General features: G+C 43.8%; 1 protein-coding gene across 5 annotated transcripts in view; it reads right to left on the bottom strand.

The window, feature by feature from the left end:
- LOC138245989 (monocarboxylate transporter 6-like) overlaps positions 1 to 24,676 on the bottom strand; it is a 505,423-nt gene that overhangs the window by 11,464 nt on the left and 469,283 nt on the right. For all 5 annotated transcript variants that reach the window (XM_069200115.1, XM_069200114.1, XM_069200112.1 and 2 more), the window contains 2 exons: positions 19,075 to 19,218; positions 13,982 to 14,830 (listed from right to left, as the gene is read on the bottom strand). In XM_069200115.1, the coding sequence (XP_069056216.1) occupies positions 13,982 to 14,830; positions 19,075 to 19,218 (993 nt within the window). The remainder of the gene's footprint in view (positions 1 to 13,981; positions 14,831 to 19,074; positions 19,219 to 24,676) is intronic.

Below are 24,676 nucleotides of genomic sequence, written 5' to 3'. Positions count from 1 at the left end.
AGCTGATGTAAGTGGTGTAGGTGGTGTGGAGATTGTAGTGTACAAATGTCAATGGCAGTCAGAGTGAGGCACAGGTGGTATAGGATGTAGATAGTATAGGGTGTGCGTGATGTATGCAACATTGTGGGGCAGCATGCTGTTGGAGCAGGGTGCATATGATATATAGTATATGTGGTGGCACTGGGATTATAGGTGGTGGTGAACAGTACGGAGTGCATCACGGCTAAAGTAGTCACTATGGATCACAATTATATTGCCCCACTGGATGGCACGGACATATTTAAGGTCCATGTAGTGGGGGAAGGGGCAACCCTTCAAGGTGCCCCAGGTCTTCAAGGAGCCCCACAATCAGCCCATGGTCAATGAAGATCTGTGAGATATTGGAGACTCAGGGTCCCCTCATCACATTCTACAGGGGGGCCCCATCATTTTGTGTTACACCACTGTTGGATGGTGGTCACATTTGAAGACATGCTGGTTGTCCAGTAATCAAGTATTAATGTAGAGATCCTGTACAGTGATGCTGTAATACTCTTGTGTTGCATAGCTTCCATTGGAAGTGTTGGGTGTCGGTAACACCCTGTATTAAATCTGCTAAGTCACTGCTATGAATCAGCAACAGTTGACTGTGAAACTGGTTACCCACTTTTGCTACATCATAAAGTCCTTCCAGACCAGGCTGGCAGGGGTGTCTGAAAGCCTGTGAGTGCAGCACTACTTGTCTGCTGTGAACTGAAATCAGTTAGAAGGCACAGCTGGAGGAGGATGAAGAAAGGCAGGGAAGGTGGTGGGTGTTGTTTAAGAATGACAATTAGGATATGTTTTTACATTTGGGTCAGGAACGAGAGGGCAAGCTATGTATAGCTCCCCCTTTACTCCTCTGCTCTTGTGTAGCAGTTAAAAGCAGTGGCCTGTGATATTCAGGGCCATACATGACATACAATTAGCAATTGGTAAAAATCGAATTATGGGGATGTCTTTCACCTCGGAGTTCTGAGTGACATCAGAGCTTCACTCTAGTTGTCTTTTTGATGTCACTCAGAACCCCGCAGTGAAAACAAATCCTTGTAATTCACTGTTACCCATGTATAGTTCTATATTTGACCCTGGTCATTATCGGTAATTTATTATGAGAACCGGACAGTCAGCACCAATTCTCAGAGCTAAAGCAGCTTAGCAACGCCGAACTGTAGACGTCCTGTCAGCTCCCAGACCCAAAGCGCTCTACAGAAAGGGGCCTTGGCAGTGATTTTGGTCATAGTGGAGTTCCAAACTCGTGTGTTACTTCTTAGGAGCGATTTTCACTGGAAACATATTTAAACGAGGCCCAACAGTGACCGGGGTTCTTAGCACCTGTCGCACCAGAGCAAAGGCATCTCACAAGAGGCCAAACACAGACGTCTGCAACCCGTTGGCCCTGGGGTGGGGTTCCAACTTTCAGCAGCCCCTTGGCCCTGGCATGGGGTCCCACTATTTAGTGGGGCCCTTTCAGCCCATGATCGATGAATCTGTTAGGTATGAACGATTCTGCATGGTGCCACTGTGTTGGTTACGCTGTAGCAGAATTGGCAAAGTGGGATGTGAAATCAGCTTTTCGTTTGTGCTAGTTCATCCTTTGGATTTTCTGCTGTTAGGGATGCAATTCAAAGTAACAATTTTTGCGGACAGAGTTTTACTTAAAGGCTGTGCGATCACCTGTTCTCCAAGAGAGGACTGTGGGGCCACACACATTGTTGATATTGCTTGGCTTTGAGCTGGACACACAAAGGATGGAAGCTAGTTTGCCAGTGAAAAAAGTAATGAAGATAACTGCTTTACTCAAGGAGGCAGGCAAGGTCCATAAGTTGGTACTGAGGAGAGTACAGTGCTTACTGGGTCATCTTAATTTAGCATGTAGGGTGGTGAGCATTGGATTGGCTAACTCAGGAACAGTGGTACCGCACCACAAGCTAAATGGCCCTAAGGACTGATTTCAGAGTCTTAAGACATTTTCTGGAATGTTTTGACACAGTTAACATATTTTTTTGTTGATGGTGATATGTCTTTGACCATTCCGATTTTTTCAGACATGCAGGTTTTGGCCTGTTTTGGATTGGAAGGTGGTGTGCAGAGCAATGGCCAGGGCATTGGATTAAGAAGGGAAAGAGCATTGCTTTCCTAGAGTTTTTTCCTGTTTTGGTGGTGTGGGGCACAGAGTTGTCCGATAGGTGGAAGTTTTTAAATTTTGACAATATGACAATGGTTCAATTGGTAGGCAAACAAAAGGCCTGTGATTTGAGGGTTTTGAATTGCTGAGACAATTTACACTGGGTTGTTTACGTCACATCATCTTGTTTAAGGCCTATCATGTCCCCGGAGCTAACAAATATACAGCTGATGCTTTAACTCATTTGCAGTGGCAGCAGTTTCAGCAATTGGCCCATCGAGCAAAAGACAGAAAGACTGAGTTGCCACCAGACATCTGGGCACTGGGGGAATGAGGGTTGTCAGTTGGGTGCAGCATTCAGTTTCCACTACAACCAGAAAGTCCTATTTGCAAGCATGGATGGATTTTCTGGAAAGTGGTGCCAGATGAGGTGCTGAGACCAATTTTTTCGGCATCAAGAGGAAAATTTGAATTTTTTATTGATGTTAATTAATAACGGTTTATCAGCGGCAACCATTTCTGGTAAGTTGGCTGGTGTGTCCTTTTATGGTAAGCTCTTTTGGGGTTATGCCCCAGGGACGGGGAGTTGTTGAGGAGAGTTCTGCTGAGATGGTCCAAGTTTAGTCGGCGGAGGAAGTTTGCGGGGGAGCCGGTGTCATTTTCCTTGCTGATCAGCTTAATGAAAGCTTTGGTGGTGTGCTGTTATGATGAATTTGAAGTCGGACTTCTTAGGTTGTGCATGGTTTGGTTGTTTTTTGGGGTATATTTGGTTTCTGAACATTTGGACTCCAAAGGCAGGCATGGATTACAGTTTCAGGATGTGGTAATGGATAGTGATTTTTTGAAGATAAGGTTGTGTCTATCAAAATCAGACCAGAAGGGTAGGGGGCAGTGGATACTGCTTAAATAAGGTGTTGTAAAAGATGTGTGATTGTTGAGTTTTGGCACAGGTATCTGGAGGATTGTCTTAGGAAAGTAGGGTTGGTTTCTTTTGTCATGCCAAAGAGAAGACTTTTACAACAGCTCGTTTGTTAGTGTTCTGAGGAAGGTTTTAGTTTACTTGGTAGTGAATGCCAAAAAAAACAAAAAAAGTGGTATTCATTCTTTCAGGATAGAAGTGGTTCTGGAGCTGCATATTTAGATTTGCAGAATGTGAATACTAGGCAGATTGGGAGATGGCGTTATGTGGCTTGGTACATATAAATGGGAATAGCAATTTAAGGTGAGACTGTTTGTTCTTTTTCCTAATATGGTTGTTTCTTTTGTAAGTTGCATAAGAGGCTCGGCGGCTGACAAATGGGGACTCAAATAGATGGATGCTCCCAGCTAAGATTGCTGACATCCCTCCTTGTGACTGTGCATTGGAACCGCCGGGTAGTAGGCATGAAGTGTATTGGTGGGGTAATAATGGAATGAGATGGGGGCAGTTATTGTCCTGCCTTGTGGAACTGTTTGTAGAGTGAGGATGTCCTGACCTTTTAATTATCCACATGAGAGAAAATGACTTAGGGCCTAATTACGACTCTGGCGGTCCAATGCCAAGGGGAGGACACCACCGGCATGACGGTGTTGTCTCCCCAGCCGTATTACAATGTTCCTACCTGCCTGACAGTGGGGACATTGTATTAAGACTTACCTGCCGGTCCGCCCGGCGGGAACAGTGATTGGTATTGGTCTCGGCTCCCTTAAGGGCATAGGCAGTGCAGGGACCCTCTATGGTCCCCTGCACTGGTGGAAAGCTGAGTAGTAAGCAGCACAGTGGCACTGAGTTCGGCACCGCCATGGCTGAGCACAATTCAGATCGCCGTCACACCGTCTGGAACAATGTTCCTGGAAGTGACGGCAGTCTTTAGGCGGTCCTGGCCGTCAGGGTCATAATGTGGTGGTGGGACCGCCTGGAGTGCAGCGGTCCCACCACGAGTGTGGCGTAATGAAGCCCTTTGTCCAGTTGTCGGGTTTCACATTGTTGAAAGCCATGAAGGAGGACTTGAAAAGGATTTGTCAGTTTTGGGCTGGTACATGCATGGCACGGACTGCAATTGTGCCCTGGAAACATTGGGGTGGTCCAGTCAAGCATACTGCAGTGGACAAAGCAAGAAGGAAACTCAAGAGGGCAGTGAAAGTATTTTGCAAGGAGAGAGGGATACAAGTTTTAACCCACAATCACATTAAGGAGGCAGATGCTAATTCATTTTGAATGGATTGTGTTCTCTGAATTTTGTTTGATAATAAATACTATGTGATGAAGTTGCAGGTGTTTCTGTCCAAGCACTAGGGAGAAAATATTTGGTGTCAGTGAGTTAAGTTACAATGAGTTACGTTGCATGCAGTAGTTGTGATTTTTCTGTGGTGATGAAGGAAGGGTCGGAGGCAGGAAAGCTCCTTTGCAGCTTTTTCCTGGGTAGTGGTATTGTGGAGGGGGAAGTGCAGGGCCTGGGGGGACTGTTGAGGCATGTTAAACTTGAGAGATGGAAGAATTCTGGGGAATGCTTGGATGAGGTGGCTGTAGCAATGCCGGGCGTGTGATACGAAGTGGAGAAGGAAACGGGGTGTGTGAGAGTTCTTGGGGATAAATTTGGTGTACTGGGAGGGGACGTTAAGGGAGGAGGTTGTTAGATCGTTTATTATGTACTAGTGAACCTTGAGGATTGTATGTATCCTATGTTACTGAAGTTTACTTACTGCAGATCTATTCTAAAAAGTGTCCTTTTTCAGATCTCACGGTGATCTGTGATGAATGTGTAATCTTGCATGAAGATTGGTGACACAATCTGTCACACTAAAAGCCATTGTGGATTCCGGAACTGCACTGTAAGCAGAAATCTGCATTTAAGACTTCTGGAGAGGGCAATGGAGCTGTCTGCAGCTCAAAGATATCTATTACGGGAAGATAAACTTTTATGCTGATCCTGCAACCGGGTGGGAGTGGCTTAAACAGTGGAACAGTGCAAACAGCTAGGGAGCAAAGTGGCAGGGCTGCTAAGCTAGGAGGAACAAATGATGAGCTAGCCACATACCCCTCAAATGAAACTGTGATGCAGGAGAGGACGCACTGGATTGTGGTGTGAGAAGAGGCTACACTGCCAGTTATAACAGGAATCCAATGTGATGATCACTTGAGGGACAGAGAAGTACAGAACGCTACTAAAATGGAACTACAAGGGGAATCGCTCCCACATGGCAGAAAGATGATCTTAAATCTTGCACCTCATAAACAGGGCCAATAGAATTATGCAGTGGGAGAGCACTAAATTATACAATAAGGAATTAATTATGCAGCAAAAAAGGCAAATTTTGCAGCATCATTCAGCACATTTTTTGATACTATTACTTCATTATTTTGTGATTTTTACACATGAAAATACTCCCTGGGCATAGGTTGCACCTCCTTAGTTCCAGTTTAACAACCAAATACAGAAAAATGCATGCAAGAGATAACCTGTTAACCACTGCAAAGGGCCTCCCACAGTACGCGAACCATGTCTCCACTCTTTTAGCAACTTTTGATTCATTTGAGCTAGAAACTATTTTTTGTTAAAATCTGCAGATTATGGAGAAGATGATGGTTTATGTGACAAATACAGGTCCTCCATAATTATAAGGAAAAGCCCACAGCATCACATAATTGCAGTGGCCCTGCTCAGACACAACACATACAGAGGGGAGGAGTACCACACAGCAACAAACACTACATTTGAGACCCTCTTAAATAGTTTGAAGGGGTGAATAAGGCAGAGCAAACCCTTGTGGTTTATGAAAGATCCCTATTTGCCTTCCTCCTCTGTAAATGAAGGCTAATTCGGTTCCATACACATATAGCTAACTCAGCTGAGGGGTGTGTGTACATTGTTGGTCACTGGTCTGGCCTGAGGGTTACCACGCAAATACAATACAGTAAAATAACACACTGCAGGCTACGCAGGGTCACATAGAAACCATCCCTAAATATTGCCTAATTGTTAGATACAATTCAGGGGTTGGTATCATTAGCGTTAAATCTGAAATGAAAGAGGATGGGGCGGCCAAGCATGTTCTACAATAAAGCCTAGATAGTTCAGTCATATCAGCAGCAGCATAACCCTCCAGTTACTACACTTTGATCAGAAACCTCAATTGATACTCCAGCGTCGTGCAGGTAGTATGGATGATTAGACTTCCTAAGGATGGAATGCCTTATGAAAGTATAGCAATGTTCAAAGTGTAAGCAAACACCCCTTCTCTAGGGTATTGCCAGAGCCAACTAAGATCCCAAGAAAGAAAGACAGTGTTCTCCAGGTGGACCAAAGTCAATCAGCAGAGTGTAGCAAAATAGCCAAAGATGTGGATGATATCATCACCGTAAGGCAAGTTCAAAGGGATTACTGTACTTAAGCCACTCATTCCTCTGTTTGTCATGGGAGAGTACTGCATGGTGTTGTCAACCTAGCCAACTATCTGTTGGTCGAACAGAGAAACCCCACTGCCAAAGCAGGAAGCAGTGCAAGCCACAAAGAGAATGACAGTGAAAAATTACACCCAAATGGGCTAGAATTTGGGAATTGGTTGATCACAAAGACTATGAAATCACCATGCAGAAATCAATGCATGCCGGGTAGGTGGGTAGAAAACTGCTAGACATGTGCCAATACCCATATGAATGAGCTTCAAGACATTCTGAACATCCGGCAAAAATCTGTCTCGTCTGAGGATGAAGTAACATATCATCCTCCCCGTGGGACTGAGATAGTGGTCAGTTTGGTTTCCCACAACGGCCACCAGGAGATAGTAAAAACTAATGCTTGGGTATGAAAGACTGTGGTTTCTAGGGATTAATGTCAAGATGGGAAATTAATATCACACCTGATGTGGCAAGGTACGTGGGCCCCTCAAAAAGCCTGTACTCATCGTAACACAAACCCTCTGCCCACATCCATGGGAAGACACTAGTGCCAGTTCTCTCCACCACACCTAAATAGAGGCACCTGCTTTGAGTACTCAATCAACATTTTAACTGCCCCAGTGTCACATTTCAGAAAGTCACCATAGTCAAAGCAATATTACCCATGAATGCGTATGGCATTCAGTGATTTCCACAGCAAATACGGATAAAGGACCAGAGCATAACATCTCAGTGGTGTAAAGTCAACTGAGAGGGAAGAATGTTTCTGGGGACACTCAGAAAGGTGCTTCATATCACAGCTTTTCTGTACTCCTTAGTTATTTGCAGTCATCTGTAAACTTAGGCACCTTTCCCCTGTAAGTGTTCCTCTGAGTTCTAGCAGTAGACATGATCCCTTAAAATGTGCCCCAAGTTCTGAAAACTGTTTTTCTCTCTTTCTGCAGCCCAAACTTTGCCCTGTAAATATGTACTTTATTCAGAAGAGGACCTCTTGAATCATCACACAAGGTTGAAATGCCATAGGCACCTGTGCATTTAGTCTAAGAACTACACATCACACTAATAACAATGGTTACTTACCTCTAGGTGTAGTTTTGCAGATTGAAGAATTTTCTGAATTCACATGTAGTGCATCATTCCTCCATCTAGCAGTTGGATTAGGAATATTTCTCTTTCATCCTTTTTTTCTTGTGGTTGTTGTTGGCTACCATTATTTGGTGGTATGTTCGCCCTCCTTGTGATGTCAGACGTGCGCCCCCAGAATCTCCTGTGCATGCTCGCTATCTTCAGATTCGTTTTTCTCCCTTGGCAACCTTGTCTCCATGTTTGTTTGTGCTTTCTGCCTACTTTGTGAACAGATTTAACCCCTTGGTATTTCTTTTGTAAGGCATCTTATTTCTGAGGAGGGGAGAGGGTTACGTGATATAGAAACTTCTTCATGCTGCAAAACTACACCTACTGGTAAATAACCATCTTGTTTTGCAGCATGACCTTTGTGGGTTCACACGCTGTGCACTGATTTTATAGTGGTATCCTTTTTGAGGTTGGGGTGAAATGAGTTTGTGCTTGCAAATTACGCTTTAATATTTTTAGTATGAGCATAGCAGCGCAGGTGCTGCATTTCCAACATGTTGGTATGTGTCTGGGCTTTTAAGCATCCCCACCGCACGCCCATCACTATCACTCGTTCATGGGCTTGCCTTTCAAAAATCCTTTCTTCTCATTGGTAAATGCCTTGCGTTTGTCCCTCCTTAGGGCAGTTTTTTTACCGCCTTGGCCATTGCCGCTGTTACATGGCTAATTTCGCTTTTGCAGATATTTTGATTGCGAGCAAACTTCTTTTTCCTTTTGTGTCTCTACGCTGATGCTCATGGCGGACGTTGGCTCGCTTACGTGAAACTATATTACTTTCATTTTGTTATGAGTTGTTTACAGATCATGGGCCTGATTCTAACTTTGGAGGACGGTGTTAAACCGTCCCAAAAGTGGCGGATATACCACCTACCGTATTACGAGTTCCATAGGATATAATGGACTCGTAATACGGTAGGTGGTATATCCGCCACTTTTGGGACGGTTTAACACCGTCCTCCAAAGTTAGAATCAGGCCCCATGTCTTTTGTGTGGGTTGTACTGCTTTCAACCGTCACACATATGGGGAAGCCTTTCTGCATTTGTCTTTGACTGTTGCAAAAACCTTTACAGTTGGATGGTGTGGTACTCAAGGAACTGTGATATGCTATTGCGGATCATTTGGTTTGCATGATCACATTGTGTATTTGTAGGGTTACTATGTAGTGACGTTATTCCTATTAAAAATGCTATTTTCAGTGTTTACATTTTTTGTCCTGCTCTATCCCGTGGTTTGAAAGGTTCATTTGTTCCTTGTGAAAGCACCAAATTTACATCCACGTGTGTGTGGGTGTTGATATGAGTGGTACAATAATTTTTGCTCCTTCTAGGAATCTTTTGATGACTAGTGTACTGAAGAAATCTCTACGTGTTTATACCCTTGTCTACACTATTATGGTTGACAGGTACATTTTACAAAGGTGTAGGTTAGCTGTTTGTCTAGCAGGTATGTTAGGCATCTAATGACTGTGATGTCATGTGCTCTAGTGTTCATGAGATCCTCTTTGTTGCACCAGTGGACATATCTCTTTGTGTGATAGCATTTTTTTGTACTTGGCCTTCTGGCTTCCCTAGGATCGTCCATGGTTTTCTACGGAAGCCAGAGTTGTCCAAACTCCAAGCTTTTAGGAGCCAAGTAGTTAGGCAAGGGGTCCTGTGTTACTTGTAGCTTTATTATTTTCCCTCGCAACATCTCCATTAGGTCCGTAAACCATGTTTGTCCTGCCAATTGTGGTGCTATCAAGATTAGCATCATGGGAAACTGATTGCGCTTGTTTATCACCTGTGATATCAGTGGGTCTAGGGGAAAGGCTGTGCAAACTTCCTTCACCAGTGTATCGATAGGGCATTTTCCTGGCATAGATGGTAAGGCTTTCTGGATGCGAAGTATTGGCATTTTGCTTTTGCTGGGGTTGCGAGCAGGTATAATTCTAGCGTGTCCCATTGTTGAAAAACCATTTCCAATACTTAATTTCACATTCGTTCAAGACAGTTGCTTGTCTGCTTCAACTATCTACCTCTACATTTTGTATACCTGGTAGGTGTATTGCTATCAAGGTTCTATGTTTTTGAATGGCCCCTTCCAAATGTCTTTGGCTAGTTTTGAGAGCACACATGACCTAGTGTCCCCCTGCCTGTTGAGGTAAAACATTGTGGTTGTATTTTCTATCTGGATTTGTACTGTCTTTCCTTCAGTTTGTATCTGAAAGCCCCTCAGTACTAGGAAAACTGTCTACAGTTCTAACATATTTGTGTGTTTGCTACCCTTGTCTTCCACAAGCCCTTGATGCTCAGCTTCCCCCTTATTTGCTCCCCATCGGGTGTGGGATGCATCTGTAGGGATGGTCACTGACAGAGTTGGTTGTATAAAAGTCGTTCCTGCAGCTACTTTGCTCAAGTTCCACCATCTGTTGTCTTCTCTACCTTCTGAGTAACAACAACTAGGTCTGCCCAACTCCTTGTGGCCGTTGACTTTGTGCCCACTCCTGAATTTGTCTTGTCTGTAGTTTTGCCTGTGAGATGAATGGAATGCATGAGGGACAATCTTTGACTCACTGTCAAAGATTGTCCCTTATGGTAAAGTTGGGTTTGGTGTGTCAATCTAGGATTCTTGTGGCTGAGGGGAATAATTTAGGCATTCCAGGATTTGAGTCTTGATCAAAGAAAGATCTTTTCCTTCTGTGGTATGGGGAACTTTTTTTAAAAACTTATTGAGAAACCCAATTTCATGTGTGTATGTATGACAGTATGATGCCTTTGGCATTGTGTGAAGTAGCTTACATTTACTAGTCAGTCGTAATGTAGGGAAATACATGTATCCGCTGTCTTCTCAGGAGAGCTGCTACAGCGGCCAGACATTTTATAAACACCCTAGGTGGTGACTTTATATAAAAAGTAAGTACTTTGAACTGATAATGTACCTGGTTTACAACAAACAGACTGAATCTTTTGTGCTTCTTGTTTATTGGCACATGCAGATACAATTTTTTTAGGTCCATGGTTGTCATATAGTCCTCTTTCCGCAGCTGCAGAATGACCTCCTGAAGTGTGGTCCTTATGAATTTGTTTAAGAATCGGAGATCAAGAACTGGTCTCATTGTTTTGTATGGTTTGGGCATCAAGAACTATGCAGAGTAGATTGCTTGATCTGTTTCCGTGGTACCTTTTCTACTGCTTGTTTTTTAAGGAGTTTGATACCGTAACCATGTTGGATAATATTAAAAATCAATTTATCAGAGGTGATTGACCTCCATTCCTTGAGGAAACCTCCCATTCAGACCCCCACTTGTTTTACGTGTCAGGGCCCACTTTCTTTGAAGTTATACGCTTGGTAAGCTTGCCCTGTTTGGAGGCAGGTGTTTACTAGTCAGTCGTGTATTTAGGGAAATACATACTATCCTCCATTGCCCTGCCTCAAAGGGCTGGTGAGATGCACATCTGCCCTGGCTATTCTCCATTGTGTGGCAGCCTCTCTCTACCTTGCATCCCACCATGTCCACCCCTTTTGGTTTCTTTTTCTGGTAGAAGGCCTATTGACCTCGGGACATTGGGTTTTTCTGGCTATATCAACATTATTGAATCTGCCACTGCACTGCACTTTATTCATAATGGATTCTTCAGGGAATGCTTATAGTCTTTCCTCCATCGTTGGGAGTTAAAGTTCACATGATGCTTGTTCTCTAAACACCTGCCTAACTTGAGCAAGAATGTTCAAGAGCATAGGACGGTACTGACTCTTTCTTTGAATTGGCAAAAGAGTTTTGAGAAGAAAACAAGTCTTTGATTGTTCTTCCTCCAACTGCACCTTATATGTCTGAAGCCCTTTTTATCAAATCATTGTATGCTGAGCTGCCTTTGGGTGGTAAAGGCCTCAAAAGGTAGGATTCAACACCCTCCTATCAGTGTTGAGGTTTTGCCATTCTCTCTCAGTGTACTTAAGGTCTTGAAAACCCCTTGCCCGTATATCTCCTCCGCCTTGAAGCTTCCAGTTCCTCCCCCTGGGGTTCAGGTAAGCCGGTGGCTATATTTCGACCTGTTCCTCATTGTTTACCTTTTCTGCCTTTGGTAAAGCTCCTTCTCTCTCTCAGGCGGCAGTCTGGTTTCGAGATACCTCAAGTCACTATCCTCCTTGGACTGCCACTGGCAGGTGAAGTTGTTCATCTGACTTGAAGTATCTAGAAGCCAAACTGCCGGCTGAGAGAGAGAAACAGCCTACTAACCCAGCAGGAGGTGATTGTCCAGGAAGTGCCAGAAGCAGTGAACGCCTAGTGTTGTTTGGATTAACCAGATGAAGAAGGGCAGCAACTGTATGTCCCAGGTGCTGGCTGGCATCAGGCTCTGAGAGTGGTGGAAACTGTGGTATCCATACTGTCCATCATACCCCATGAAATGTGTGGATGTTTATGCTACTGCACTTCCCTCTTGGGCATGTAGGCACCAGGATAGGTAATACACAACATCCCTCCCAGTGTGACTGTGGCTCCACCCATGCTGTTTTAACCAGAGAAGTCCAAACATGACTCTCCCTGTCCCACTTTAACCGGAGAAGTGCGACTGTTTCTCATCCTGTGTTGTGACCCAGAGACTTCTAGTGCTCACTTGCACCTTCACACCACAAACCAGTGCTCAAAAGCATGCTGGAGGGTGACCATGACCAGACTCACCCAGACTCACCCTGTGGTACCACTATGACTCCAGGTCACTTGAAATTCCTGCGTGCAGGGCCTCTGATGTCAGCTCCAACCGTCGATCTGTAACACAACCTGACCAGAGATGAAGAAGCCATTTGTGATTGGGAAGCATGCTCTCTCCCAGAAGCAGGAGAGAGATGGCACACTGTCTTTGGTTGACTGCAGGCCTTGGCCTGCTCTTCAGAAAAGTGAATTTGAATGGTGGTTCACTGAGAAGACTAAGCATACTAGAGGGGGGTAATCTGCACCTGAATCTTGATTTATGCTAATAGAATATTCTTACTCAGAGGTGAGAACCACCTAGATAGAGGAGGAGTGGAACCTTGGTGGGGAGAGAAGTGGATAACAGATAAAGGCCCTAGCACTCATTCCACTAAATTGTGCCTAATCACTTTTACTTAAGTCTTTTAGTGTTAATAAATTGCTTTTCTTTCATAAAGTAAAGCACTTGGTTGGACAATCATTTAGTTCTGCACCCAAGCATCTACCTCACTGTGAAGTCTGTGATGGCATGCCATTGCTACCACTGAGAGTCAAGTGCTGAAGGAGCTGTAGTTGGACCAGTGTGCAGAGCCACAGTAGGATGGACCCCTGAACATCAGAGGCAAATGATCCAAGTCCCACGGTTGAGGACTGGAAGCCCCAGCTTGTCCCATTGCCCCCAGAACGAGGACTGACAGGCATTATCTTCCATAGTGAAACAAATTCTCCTCTCACATTCAATACTAGGACTGAAAACCCTTCACAAGCCTCTTCCCCTTGATGTGCTATGCTATCTTCAATCATTAAGTTGCCTATCTCCAGCTGGGCCCAAGCTTTACCCAAGAAAGCAACAAAATAAAAACTTGTCTGCCTCTGAACATCTAGACACACCTAACCCTCTGCAACACTTTCATTCTTAGTTCCACAGCTTCTTTTTGTCTATATTAACCACTCACTACTTGTAAGTCTTCCTTTATATCTCACTTATACAGACAGAGGAAAGTGAACAGGCAGCTAAGGGCGGCCCTCAGAAGTGGACAGGTCACATATACACTACATATTCCCTGCTTTTTCAACAGCCTCTGTGGTTCTACATTGCCCACTCAATACTTGTAATTCTTCATATATGTCTAGCTTTTACAGACAAAGGAAAATAAACAGGCAGCAATGGGTGGCCCTGGGAAGTTGACAGGCCATATATACACTAAATATTCCCTGCTTTTTCAGTGCAAATGTTCAGTACCCTCCCCGCAGGGAAATATTTCCTATAGAAATAGAAAGATGGTATGAGACTAAGGATGGAAGAATAACATCTTTAAGTAACTTTTACAACTTCACCTGAAACACTGAAGAAGGACTAGAAATACTGCAAGTCCCTCTAACTAAGAGCCCAACATTTTAAAGAGAGTAAAAATGGCATTTTGAGAAATCTGGAAATGTTCCTATGGGGCAGTGCCTCTAATGTCTTTTGGGCTGGCACAGTATCAGTCCGATGCCCAATATATGATTTACTGGCTTCCAAGCCGACTAGTCCTTCAGAGGAAGGAGGCCTGTTGGGTTGCTTCTAGTTTCTAACCAACCTGCCCCCCTCTTGATTTACAGTAGCATATCCTAGGAAATTACAGCATGCCCACACTTTTCATCTGAACTCACCTGCCAGTGGAGGTCCAATGAGGATAGTGATGCTTTCCAGGATTGTGAAAAGTCCAAAGGCACTTGGAAAGCGATCCATGCCCACAATGTCCATGAGAACCTGGAAGATCAATGAGCCGATGAAGCTCATGGAGACACTGTAGACTACACAGTAGAGGACCAGAGCAGTGTAGCTGTCCCACATCCCAGCTATCAGATTGCTGGCTCCATTGACCATCACAGCTGTGCAGAAGACATAGAAGAGCCGTCTCTTAAAGAAGGCCATCTGCGAGATCACCCCAGCCACTGGGCGCACAAAGATATTGATGAGGCCAATGATGGACAGCAGCATGGCTGCCTTGCTCTCTTCAATCCCATGAGCAGTTGCATATGGCACCAGGTAGAAGAGTGGAAGCACAAAGCCAAGTACCATCCAGGTAATGCCTAAGGTATAAATCTGATATCGCTTGTTGTGACAGAGGAGATCAAAAGCCATGTATTTATGTAGTGTCCGACTGCAGGAGGACATGCTGGTCCGAAAGCAGGAGGTAGAGGGATGTGGCGGGCTGAGATTTCCATTCTGGCTGGACTCCGAAATGAGATGTGCGCTGGCCTTTGGTGGAGAAGACTGGGAGCTGATGGGTCTCATAACAGCCCCACAGACGCAGCAGTTGAGGAACACTCCCCCAAAGATAAGAAAGGTCCCACGCCAGCCCATAAGATCCAGCAGGTACTGGGAGATCAGTGGCCACACTGCCAATCCAATGGAGGCACCTGTAGAGGCCAAGGAATTGGCAAGGGTTCGACGTCGTACAAAGTAATAGCCCAGCACCGTGATGCCCGCTTGAAATGAGAAGCAAAGCCCCAGCCCTGGTGGGAGAAAGAAGCACAGAACACAAAATATTACCAATGGCTTTCATGTGTAAAAGAAGGAAAATGTGGTTGTAATATATAGAAAGATATGCAAGAGGAATTTAAAAGGAAGAATAGGATGATGGAGACATCAAGGTAATGTAAGGCGTGAGCACAAAAACAATAAGGCAATAAGTGGAATACTTAATCTCAGCCACTGGCAATCGCTCGCACCACATCCCAGTTTATTGTTTTTTGCCCACCATGTCACTTCAGTTTGGACCCACCCATATGTATATCAGTCTGGCACGAGGACAGGGGGTTCCTGACCTAATGTGTGGTAGGAATTGGTACTGAGGTAGTTTTGAGGCGCTAAAGCTGTGCATATTTGTGTAATGTGGGGTCTGAGGTATTGAGGTGGGTACTGTAGCCTAGAGGAAACCAGAGAGCTAAAGGGAGCATAGTACAGTAGTAGTTATTTTGAGGAAGTAGAATTGGGAGTTTTGAGGGATAACAGTGAGGCACAATTCTGTATATGAGCAGTTGAGAGGATGGTACCCACCTAATGTCCCAAGGGTGCAACCATGTATCAGACTAAGCCAAAGATTCCTACTAGGAAAACACAGATGTGTGCGGCAATGGCTATAGCCCATTTGTAGCAGAGAATACCTTTTGTGGATATGTACAGCTATCTGCGCTCAGTAACTCACTCATGGAATTGACAGCCATTAGTCGTTTCACACATGTCACCCACATATTTCCCAACAAGCAACTGTAGGCAAGGGTCCCACAACCCCTCTCCAGCTTCCAAGCAATTGTGTCTGGCGAAGATGAACAGCTCGGCACAGAACACCTCAGGGAATCTGACTGCTAGTGAATGACGAGGCCTAGTGGCTGGCCTGAAGTCCTTAGGTTCACTTGGATGTAGTCCTTCATTGCAGGCCAGCAGCCCAAGTCTACTAGGCTCATTCTGCTCTTCTACAGATGACAGCTCCTTGTCATCAGTTCCAGGCATAGCAGGCATAGCAGGTCAGAAGCCACTGTCTTCAGAACTCAAGAATAACTAGAAGGTTGCTCTCATATATTGTCATGCACATGTGGTCAGCCTGATAGACTGCAGACATTGTCCTCAGTCTTACAAGAGCCCATTAACTAATCAAATCTGTCAGCATCCTACCTTTCTGAAGGGGATATATTGTTAGATTTCACCCAGATCTCCAAACGCATGGCTTGCTTGATGCTAAGTTAGTAATATGGAGGTAGTAATGTACCATTAGGGCCCTAGATCCATATGATACTACAGTAGAATAGCCAATTATCAGTAATAAGAATGTCCGGTATGCATCATACTTATGTGAACGCGGGTAAGGACCTCTATCCTGTCAAGTTAAGTTAATCAAACAGAGCAAGCAGGTAGGGTACCTAAGATTATGGGTGATAATAACATATATTACATTTGTTGTAATTTACAAACACAGGAGCCTATTCACAAACTGCATTTTAGTACATGCTGTAATACTGCAAAATGTACTACAAAATGTTATTCACAAACCTAGTTACGGTGTTTTTGTCTCCACCTCTCCTATTTGTTTATGTGAGGAGATCTCTGCACCAACTGCAGAGTCTCTGTACACATAGGTATATGTTTTAATGGTAAACGTGGGAAGGACAGAGGGGAGTGGCAGAATACTTATGAATAAAGGAGAGGGGTTAGGAGAGGATAAAGGAGGGGCTTAAGAAAGGCCTGGCAGGGGTTTACAGAGGGATTTCAACCCAATCACAAAATAGTAAGGCCCTACTATTCACACACTGCACTTCTATAGTTACTACAGTAAAACAACAGACCCAAATAATCCAGGATTTGTAAAGCTTGACAAGTCACCCATATTGCACCCCATCACAGAAAATAATGGAGTTAGAATAAAACCCCATTGGAAATAATGGTAAATTAAATTACATCATTATAAATAATAAAAAATGTAAATAAACCTGATTTACTGCTAGAAATGGTTTATAAAAATACTAAACATTTCTAAATTTAATGATACCATTTTAATAACGTATTCTGCATTTTAAAAATTAAAGTAACAATACATTTAATGAAAATGTTATTAAATTACTTTTAATAAATGTTACATATCACTTTTAATAATTATGAATGCATTGTTTTTACTTTATGGGATTTTAACTTCAGAAAAATAAGTATAATTTAATAAATACTACCTACCATAATTAATGATTTAATTTAAAATTAAACTAATAGTGAAGCTAATAGTGCTGTTGTTTCTATAAAATTAGTTCTTTATTTAAAATAAATATATAAAATTAATTTACATTAATACTTAAATAATATATATATATATATATATATATATTATGTAAGTATATATATATTTTTTTATGTTCAATAAACTTTTAAAATGTTCCCTAACCCTTGCCACAGGGAGACTCTGCATTTGGGCTGCAGTATATTAAACTACACAAAAAAATATTAAAAATGTTAAAAACAACTATGAATTAGTTTTCTATATTTATTTGGAATGTAAAACAAAATTGAAAAAAATGCCACAGTACTATTAACATATTTGTGAATTAAATGTGTAGTTAGTGTAAAAATAATTAATTAAATAAATTTTTTTTTTTAGATGTTTAAAATAAAAAAGAGAAATTCACACAAAGTGAAAAAAATAATTGTATTATGCATTCACATGTATTATGTGCTGTATATAATTTATTAAACATAGTTTATAATTTAATAAAATGTATCATTACATTATTGTTTGAATGTAAAAGAAGTCCCAAAATATGTTATAATGAAATTAACAATGTGTGCTATTTGTATAAACTATTTTTAATATTAAAATATATTGTTTTATATGTTTAACTATTTTAAATAATTAAATGTAAACATATTTCTTATGAGGTTTTATTATAAGTCCCTACCTCCATTATTCTCTATTGGAGGTATTGCAGAATCAGTGGTTAGCCTTGTGTGATGCTGGACTTACTGCTGATATTTTTTAGTAGTACCTTACACTCGTAAATGTGGCTGCACCTCTGTTTCCGGGGGCGGATAGGTTTAAGTCTGTAATTTGAGTAATATTACACTCAGATTTTGTGAATAGTCAAAAGTAGTAAAGTTACTAAAAGAAGTCTGAGGGCTTCATTACGACTTTGGTGGTCAGAATTATCCGACTGACAAAGCCGCAGGGAGGAGGTGGCTGTCATACCGGCCGTCCCCCCACCCAGTTGTATTAAGATGTTTCCACCAGGATGACCGGCAGAAATATCATATTACAATGTTTCCGCCGGTCAGACCGGCGGAAACAGTGCAATGGCATTGGCCTTAACTCCTTTAAGGCAGTCAAGGTCAGTGGTGTGGCACATCGGCACCCTCGGAATGTGCACTGTCTGCATTCCGAGGGAGCTGGCAGGGGGGCCATGGGCATAGGCGGGGCAGGGGCCCCCCTGTGGCCCCCAGCACTGGCCTTCTGCCAGCTAACCATGTTTCTGGCAGTGGCGGTGGTCCCCTGGGGGTCTGACCGCCAGAGTTGTAATCTGGCGGTCTGGCTGCCAGGAGTGTGGCAGTCCGACCGCCACTGTGAGTCTGGTGGTCTTAAGACCGCCAGACTCGTAATGAGGCTCTGGGAGTAAACTAAACATGTAGATTTACCCACAAATGTAATTTATTTTTGGGAATAGTGTGAGGTTCCCGTATTGCTCATTCTTTATTCACATAAAAATCTTTACATTGTTTTCTATTTACATCAATAGATCAGCCTACATCTAATTTATCCTAAGGGTCTGTAAAGCATGGGGGATTTTTCAAGGTGGGGCATAGAGTCATGGTCCTGTAGGGCAGCAGTTGGACAGTCTGTATTTAGATGGATGCCCAAAAGGGTGATCAAAGTGTTGACAGCATCTCTGTAATGTCATAGATGTGGTATGTGAACAGGAAATAAACTGCTTGTGAAGGTAACCATGAGTAGTTTACTTTCTGTTCCCAAACCGCAATGATTACCCATCGATGAGATAAGACCACTTCTGCTGTTCTCAAGCTCTTACATGCACAATCAAACATACCTGAAAAGGAAAGTGGCCCTACATGTACAGAGGAGTAGAAATGGATGTAGGGCGTCTCTGTTATGACAAACCTAGAGATGCATAGAACTGGAAGAGTTGCAGCTGTGATTTGCTTACAGGGGGGTTATTTGGGTGTGCATTGAAGCTGCTGTGGGCAGGGTATGTCTGCAGTAACTTACCTGCAATGAAACCTGCAGTCACATAAAGCTGGATGATGGTCTGGGCAAAGGAGCTGGCCACCATGCCCACTCCGGCCAGGATACCTCCTATGAAGACAGTCACCCGACAGCCATATCGCTCCACTAGTATACTGCAGACAGGACCTGTGACATAATGAAAAGGCTGTGACATAACCCACCACAAAGGTTCCTGTACATATGCATGAAACATAGAAGTATGAAACATCACACAACTGAGAGACCACCTATGACATCTTTATTACCAAATCTGGGCAAGGGACACATTTTGTGTGCCTGGAATTGTGCAAACCATTTTATAAGTAAGGCTTGTAATTTGAAGTGTACTTCCAGGTGCTGCCCTGTTTCATCATAGCAACATTCATACATCAGGCATGGAGGGACTGGGAACCAGAGGCAGCAAAACAAAAATAGGCATACCCAGCGCCACACTATGCCGAGCAAGCCTCAGGCTCACGCCCCACACTGTGCCGAGCAAGCCTCGAGCTATCCAAGAAAGAATCTCCACCCATGAACAATTTGCAAAAGTTAGATCCAAATAGTTCATCTTGCAGCACAATGTTTTAAATATATTGACTAAACAGCCATAGGTTTTACACAGATATCTGAACGGGATCTTTTGTGTTATGGTAGTAACTTCAGACCAGGTCACAGTAGCACTATTTTTCAATAATAGAGAACCGTGCATGGGCTTATGAGAAAATTGCGGAACACCTCCCTGGGGCAGAGTAACACAAGGCAGCAATTTGTGCTGCCTTGCGTTACTCCAGATTTATCAAGCCATGGAGGGCCACGCAAGTTGGTCTTGCGTGGCTTCATCAATCTGACCTTGTTGTTGCGTCGCCCTTGCACCCCCGCTGTGTGGCGCAAAGACGATGCAACACAATAGCAAATATGCTTTCTTATCTTGCTGTTTATGACACAGTTGTCACAAGTTTTTAATTAGCTTGCCATATAATCTGCCACACCATTTCTTCTCACAAGGTTATGCAGTCTGTCATGTAAGAAGCCATTCCGATAAATGCAGATGCGTTCTTGTTGTGGTCACATGAAGTCATACATCCAAATACCAAAAGTCTGACAACATTGGTGCAAGTGGAATACTATATGCAGTCATCACAAACTCATCAGCATCACAGTCCATAGTAATAGTGCTAAGCCACCAGGAAGTACAATATGGGGTCCACCTAGGAGTGGCAGAACTGTAACCCCTGGGGCAGTGCCTAGCCACCAGGTAACAGCACGAGGATCTAAGAACCAACAAATTCCTAGTCCTAAGCCACCAGGAGGCACCATAAGGATCAGTCAAGTGAGTCAGACACAATGGTAGATGATCTGTGGCTTAACTTGAGGTAGAGACTCTAGGGTGCTGAAGTGAAATCTGGTACTGGCAATAAGAAGAACATGATGGACGAAGTAAAGAGACAGTGAAGGTGTAAGAGGTAAAAAGGCAGGAGCCAGGGCAAAACAGCAGTTGATCTTATAGCTTCATGTCCAGCTTGTAAAAGATATTCACTCTTGGTTCATCAAGAGTTGGCAGGGGTAGGCAGATTTCAGACTTTGCTTGCTAGAGTCCACAATGGAGTGACACAAGAGTCACTTGTTGCATAAACGTGTCACAGGCAGTCAAGATAAATACAAAATACAGACCCCCAGGGGCAATAGAAGAGCAGCACATGGTGTGAACTGGTAAAAGGCAGCCAGATACATGCCCTTTGGGTACATGTGGAAGTGACAGAGGAGTAACACACAGGTTTACAGGCAGCCAGATAAATTCTCACTGGTACATTCAGGTGCAACAGAGAACCTATTGGTCTATAAACAGGTGTAGGCCCAATATGTATATTGTTAGAAAGGTTGATTCACTTACCTAGACCCTTCCTGAGTGGACAAATGATTGCTTCTTATAGGTTCAGAAGGTGGTGGCTCTTTAATGTTCTTGCTGGGACTGATCTGACATGCCATTGTGAAGAATGGGTTTAGCCCCACACACTTCTAGTCCCTCACTGACCTAAACAGGGAAGTCACTTCAGGGAGTTACCCTTTACCCCTAAGACCACTAACTGCAGAAGCGTGTTCCACAGTCTGAAAATCTAGTCTGGTAAGGAATAGTTGGTCAGCAGCTGACTATAGCTTTACAGCCCGGCATATTGGCCAATACAACCCAATAAAGGCCCACTCCAACTTTAAAGGCCAGGGCGGAAGGTGTATAAACGAGGGAGCGGGGCCTTTATTCGCTGGTATAGCTCATCTACGGCAGGCTATAAAGCTATTAGAACATTGTACCCTACCAGGTATACAAATTTGGGAAGTACGACCATCTTTCTAAGTGCTATCCTATCAGCGAACGATACAGGAAGTCTCGTCCAGCTGGATATCTGGTACTCAAGACGTGAAACAGCAGTGCTATAATTCCTCTTAATAACTGTTTCTGGATCTCTGTGCACCCATATACCCAAGTGTTATATGGGGTCCGTGCACCTTTCCAGTGGAAAGTCCAAAGCATGCAGAATGGGGAAGATGGTCTACTTAGTCCAATTAATTTTCAGTTCAGAGTATCACTCAAACTACATGTATTCACGGATTACCATGCTAAATTCACTGCTGGATTATCTACATACAGCACCATATCATCCATGTATAGGGATAGTGCCAGTGGGTGCTGGTGAAACTGCAGGGCAGCATTAGCGTGCTGTTGCCTTATCACACAGGCTAAAGGTTTAAGCACCAAGGCAAATAAAATTGGTGACAGTGGACATCCTTCCCATGTCTCCATTATATTCGAAGGGTTTCTTGATATAATGCCATTGACGTGGATTCTCACCGCAGGGTCCATGTACAGCAGGCAAATCCACTGTAGAAACGCCTGCGGCATGCCCATGCAGTGAAGCACCGCGAATATATATGGCCACTGTTTAGAATTGAATGCCTTTGTGGCATCGAAGAGAACTGCTGCTGCTGGAAGTGAGGAATCAAGATAATGTAGCACAGCAAAAAGTGTTTGTAGATTCTGCGTGGTGGAGCGTGAGGGGATAGACCTAGACTGGTGCGGCAGGACCAATGTGGGGAGTAGTGGTTTGAGTCGAGCTGCCAGGATTTTTGCAAGGATTTTGACATCCTTGGTGATTAATGATAATGGGCAATTCAAATTGAATCTATTGTGTGGCTTATCAGGTTTGAGAAGCATTATTAAGGCTTTGCGGAAGGACGGCGCAATATTTGCTTATTATAAGCCTCTATGTACATTTCTTTTAGATGGGACACCAGCAGGTCAGCATATGTTTTGTAAAATTCACTGGGTAGCCAGTCACTCCAAAGGTCCATTTGGGAGGGAGTGATTAGCGTTGCATACCTCCTCCTTCGTGATGCGCTGTACTAGGAATTCTCATTGCCCTAGTGAGAGCCAGGCCTGTGCCACATCATCTAAGTAGGGTGCTGTTTCTAGTTCTGTGACAGGCACTGGCTCCGTAGAGCTGTGTGTATAAGTCCATAAACTGGGCCAATATTGTTGTTGCGTCATGATGAACCTCTCCAGCCTGGGATTGTATGCTCACGATATGTGTGGGTGCCAGGGCTCTTTAATTTTGGTGACCAGGTTACAGCCAGGTCGACCGCTCTCGCAACCCAAAGTCTAGATATGTGGCTCGCCTCTAGGTCCGCCAGTTCATTGTATTCAGTAATATGAGTTCTAATGTCAGCTAGGGTTGTGAGTTTGGGGTTGACTTCGTATTTCCGTTCCAGCTTTTGTAAGATTGTAAGAAATTGAAGGTGATCGCGGAGGAATTTCAACACTCCTGCCTGCAATTCGATACAGGTGCCCCTGATGGTGGTGCTTAAAGGCCTCCCAGAACGTGCTCACCTCTTCCATTGTGTCCTTATTTTCGGTGAAGTATTGTGTGATCGCTGTGTGTATTCCATCGCAGAATTCTGCATCAAGCAAAACTGGGGCTGGGAGCCTCTACTGAACCTGCCTAGGCATGTGGGTGGGAATGATCACCTTTCAGAGCACAGGGAAATAGTCTGATAACATTTTTGGCATGTGCTTAACATCGGTTGTCCGTGTGTTAACTGTCTCTGTTACCAGCCAATAATCGAGCCGGGACTATGTGTTATGGACAGAAGATGTGAAGGTGCCATCCCTGACCCATATATGTCGTTCCCTCCACACATCTATGAGCCCATATTTTGCCACACCCTCCCATAGAATTTTGGCGGATTGCTTCCCCTTCCCACTCAGACCGATGGATCTATTTAATGGCGGATCTGAATGTACATTTAGGCCTCTCCTCCTCCCCCCCCCCCCCATACGACAGTACTGGCGTTTAGTGCATGTAGGCGGCCCCATATCTGTAAGAAAAAATCGTGGTCGTCCACATTTGGGCCATAAAGGTTAATGAGGGTAATAGTAGTGCCATAGAGACTCCCCTGAACAATGGCCCATCATCCCTGTTCGTCTGTTTCGAAGAGTGTAATGGTGAATGAGGTACTCCATTGAATCAGAAGGAGCAAGCCCCTGGAATAAGATGAGTAGGCGGATGCTACGCATATTCCTGCCAATTTCGATCCTAATGACCTTGCTGTGTGTGGCGTGAGGTGGGTTTCTTGAAGTTGAAGTAGTGCAACGTGCATGTGGTGACGGTCTAAGTATGCAAACACTTCCCTAACTTTCTTAGGGCTGTTAAGACTGCGGACGTTCCAGGTGAAAAAATAAATGTGTCCTAAGCCGTGGGCCATGGTAACAGCTGCACTTGAAGCGCGGTAGGTATATGATAGGCAGTGCGTTGTGGCGGAGCGCCTCGTATAGCGACTTTGTGGTGACACGATGGAGTTGCAAACAGTGAATTCACATCCCTTTCCCCTCCCACTTTAGCCTCCCAATTGTGCTAAAGTCAAACCCATAACCAATTAAAAGTATCAACTGGTAAACAAACCAAAATGAACAGGGACAGTAATAGTCATACGAACATTACTTATGGTCATGTGGGGTGCACCCTCGGGGGGTAGCTGCAGGCCGGAACACCCTTCAAGTGAACGGGGGTGGATGGGAACACAATGAGATGGAGATAGAGTAAATCATATTTGTTTGGGAGTCACTGCGTCAGTACTTATCAATGAACACTGTAGCTCTACCAGTTCATAGATCATGAGGGGTCCCCCTCAAGTGTCTTCAGTGGCCGATTCAGATCTAGGTGGGCTCTGTCGTGGCTGAGGTATCGATTTGACAAATTCCATGGCAGCTTTCCGCACAGTGAATATTTCACGCGCCCCCTCATAGTTCACCTGGAGACGGTCGGGGCAGAGCCTGGCATAGGGCACCTGTGCTGCTTCCAGTTTCCTCTTTACCTGGAGACATTCGCCCCTAGCGGCCTGCACTGCTATTGTAAAATCTGGAAAGAATGCAATATCGTAACCATTGTAATTGAGGGACTTTTTTTTTCTCTCTCTCTCTCGCTGATGATAAAGAGCAGATTATGATCTAACAAAAATATTGACCAGAAGCTTTAAGGCATGTTAAACTGCGGATGTACAGTGTTTAAAGATGTGAATGAAATTGTTTGGAATATACGGGTACAAAGCTAGCTTT

The sequence above is a fragment of the Pleurodeles waltl genome, chromosome 7 (assembly GCF_031143425.1).
Source record: "Pleurodeles waltl isolate 20211129_DDA chromosome 7, aPleWal1.hap1.20221129, whole genome shotgun sequence".
In the NCBI taxonomy this organism is placed as follows: domain Eukaryota; kingdom Metazoa; phylum Chordata; class Amphibia; order Caudata; family Salamandridae; genus Pleurodeles; species Pleurodeles waltl.
The sequence above is the reverse complement of the archived record's forward strand: the minus strand, read 5'-3'. Positions and strand labels throughout refer to the sequence as shown.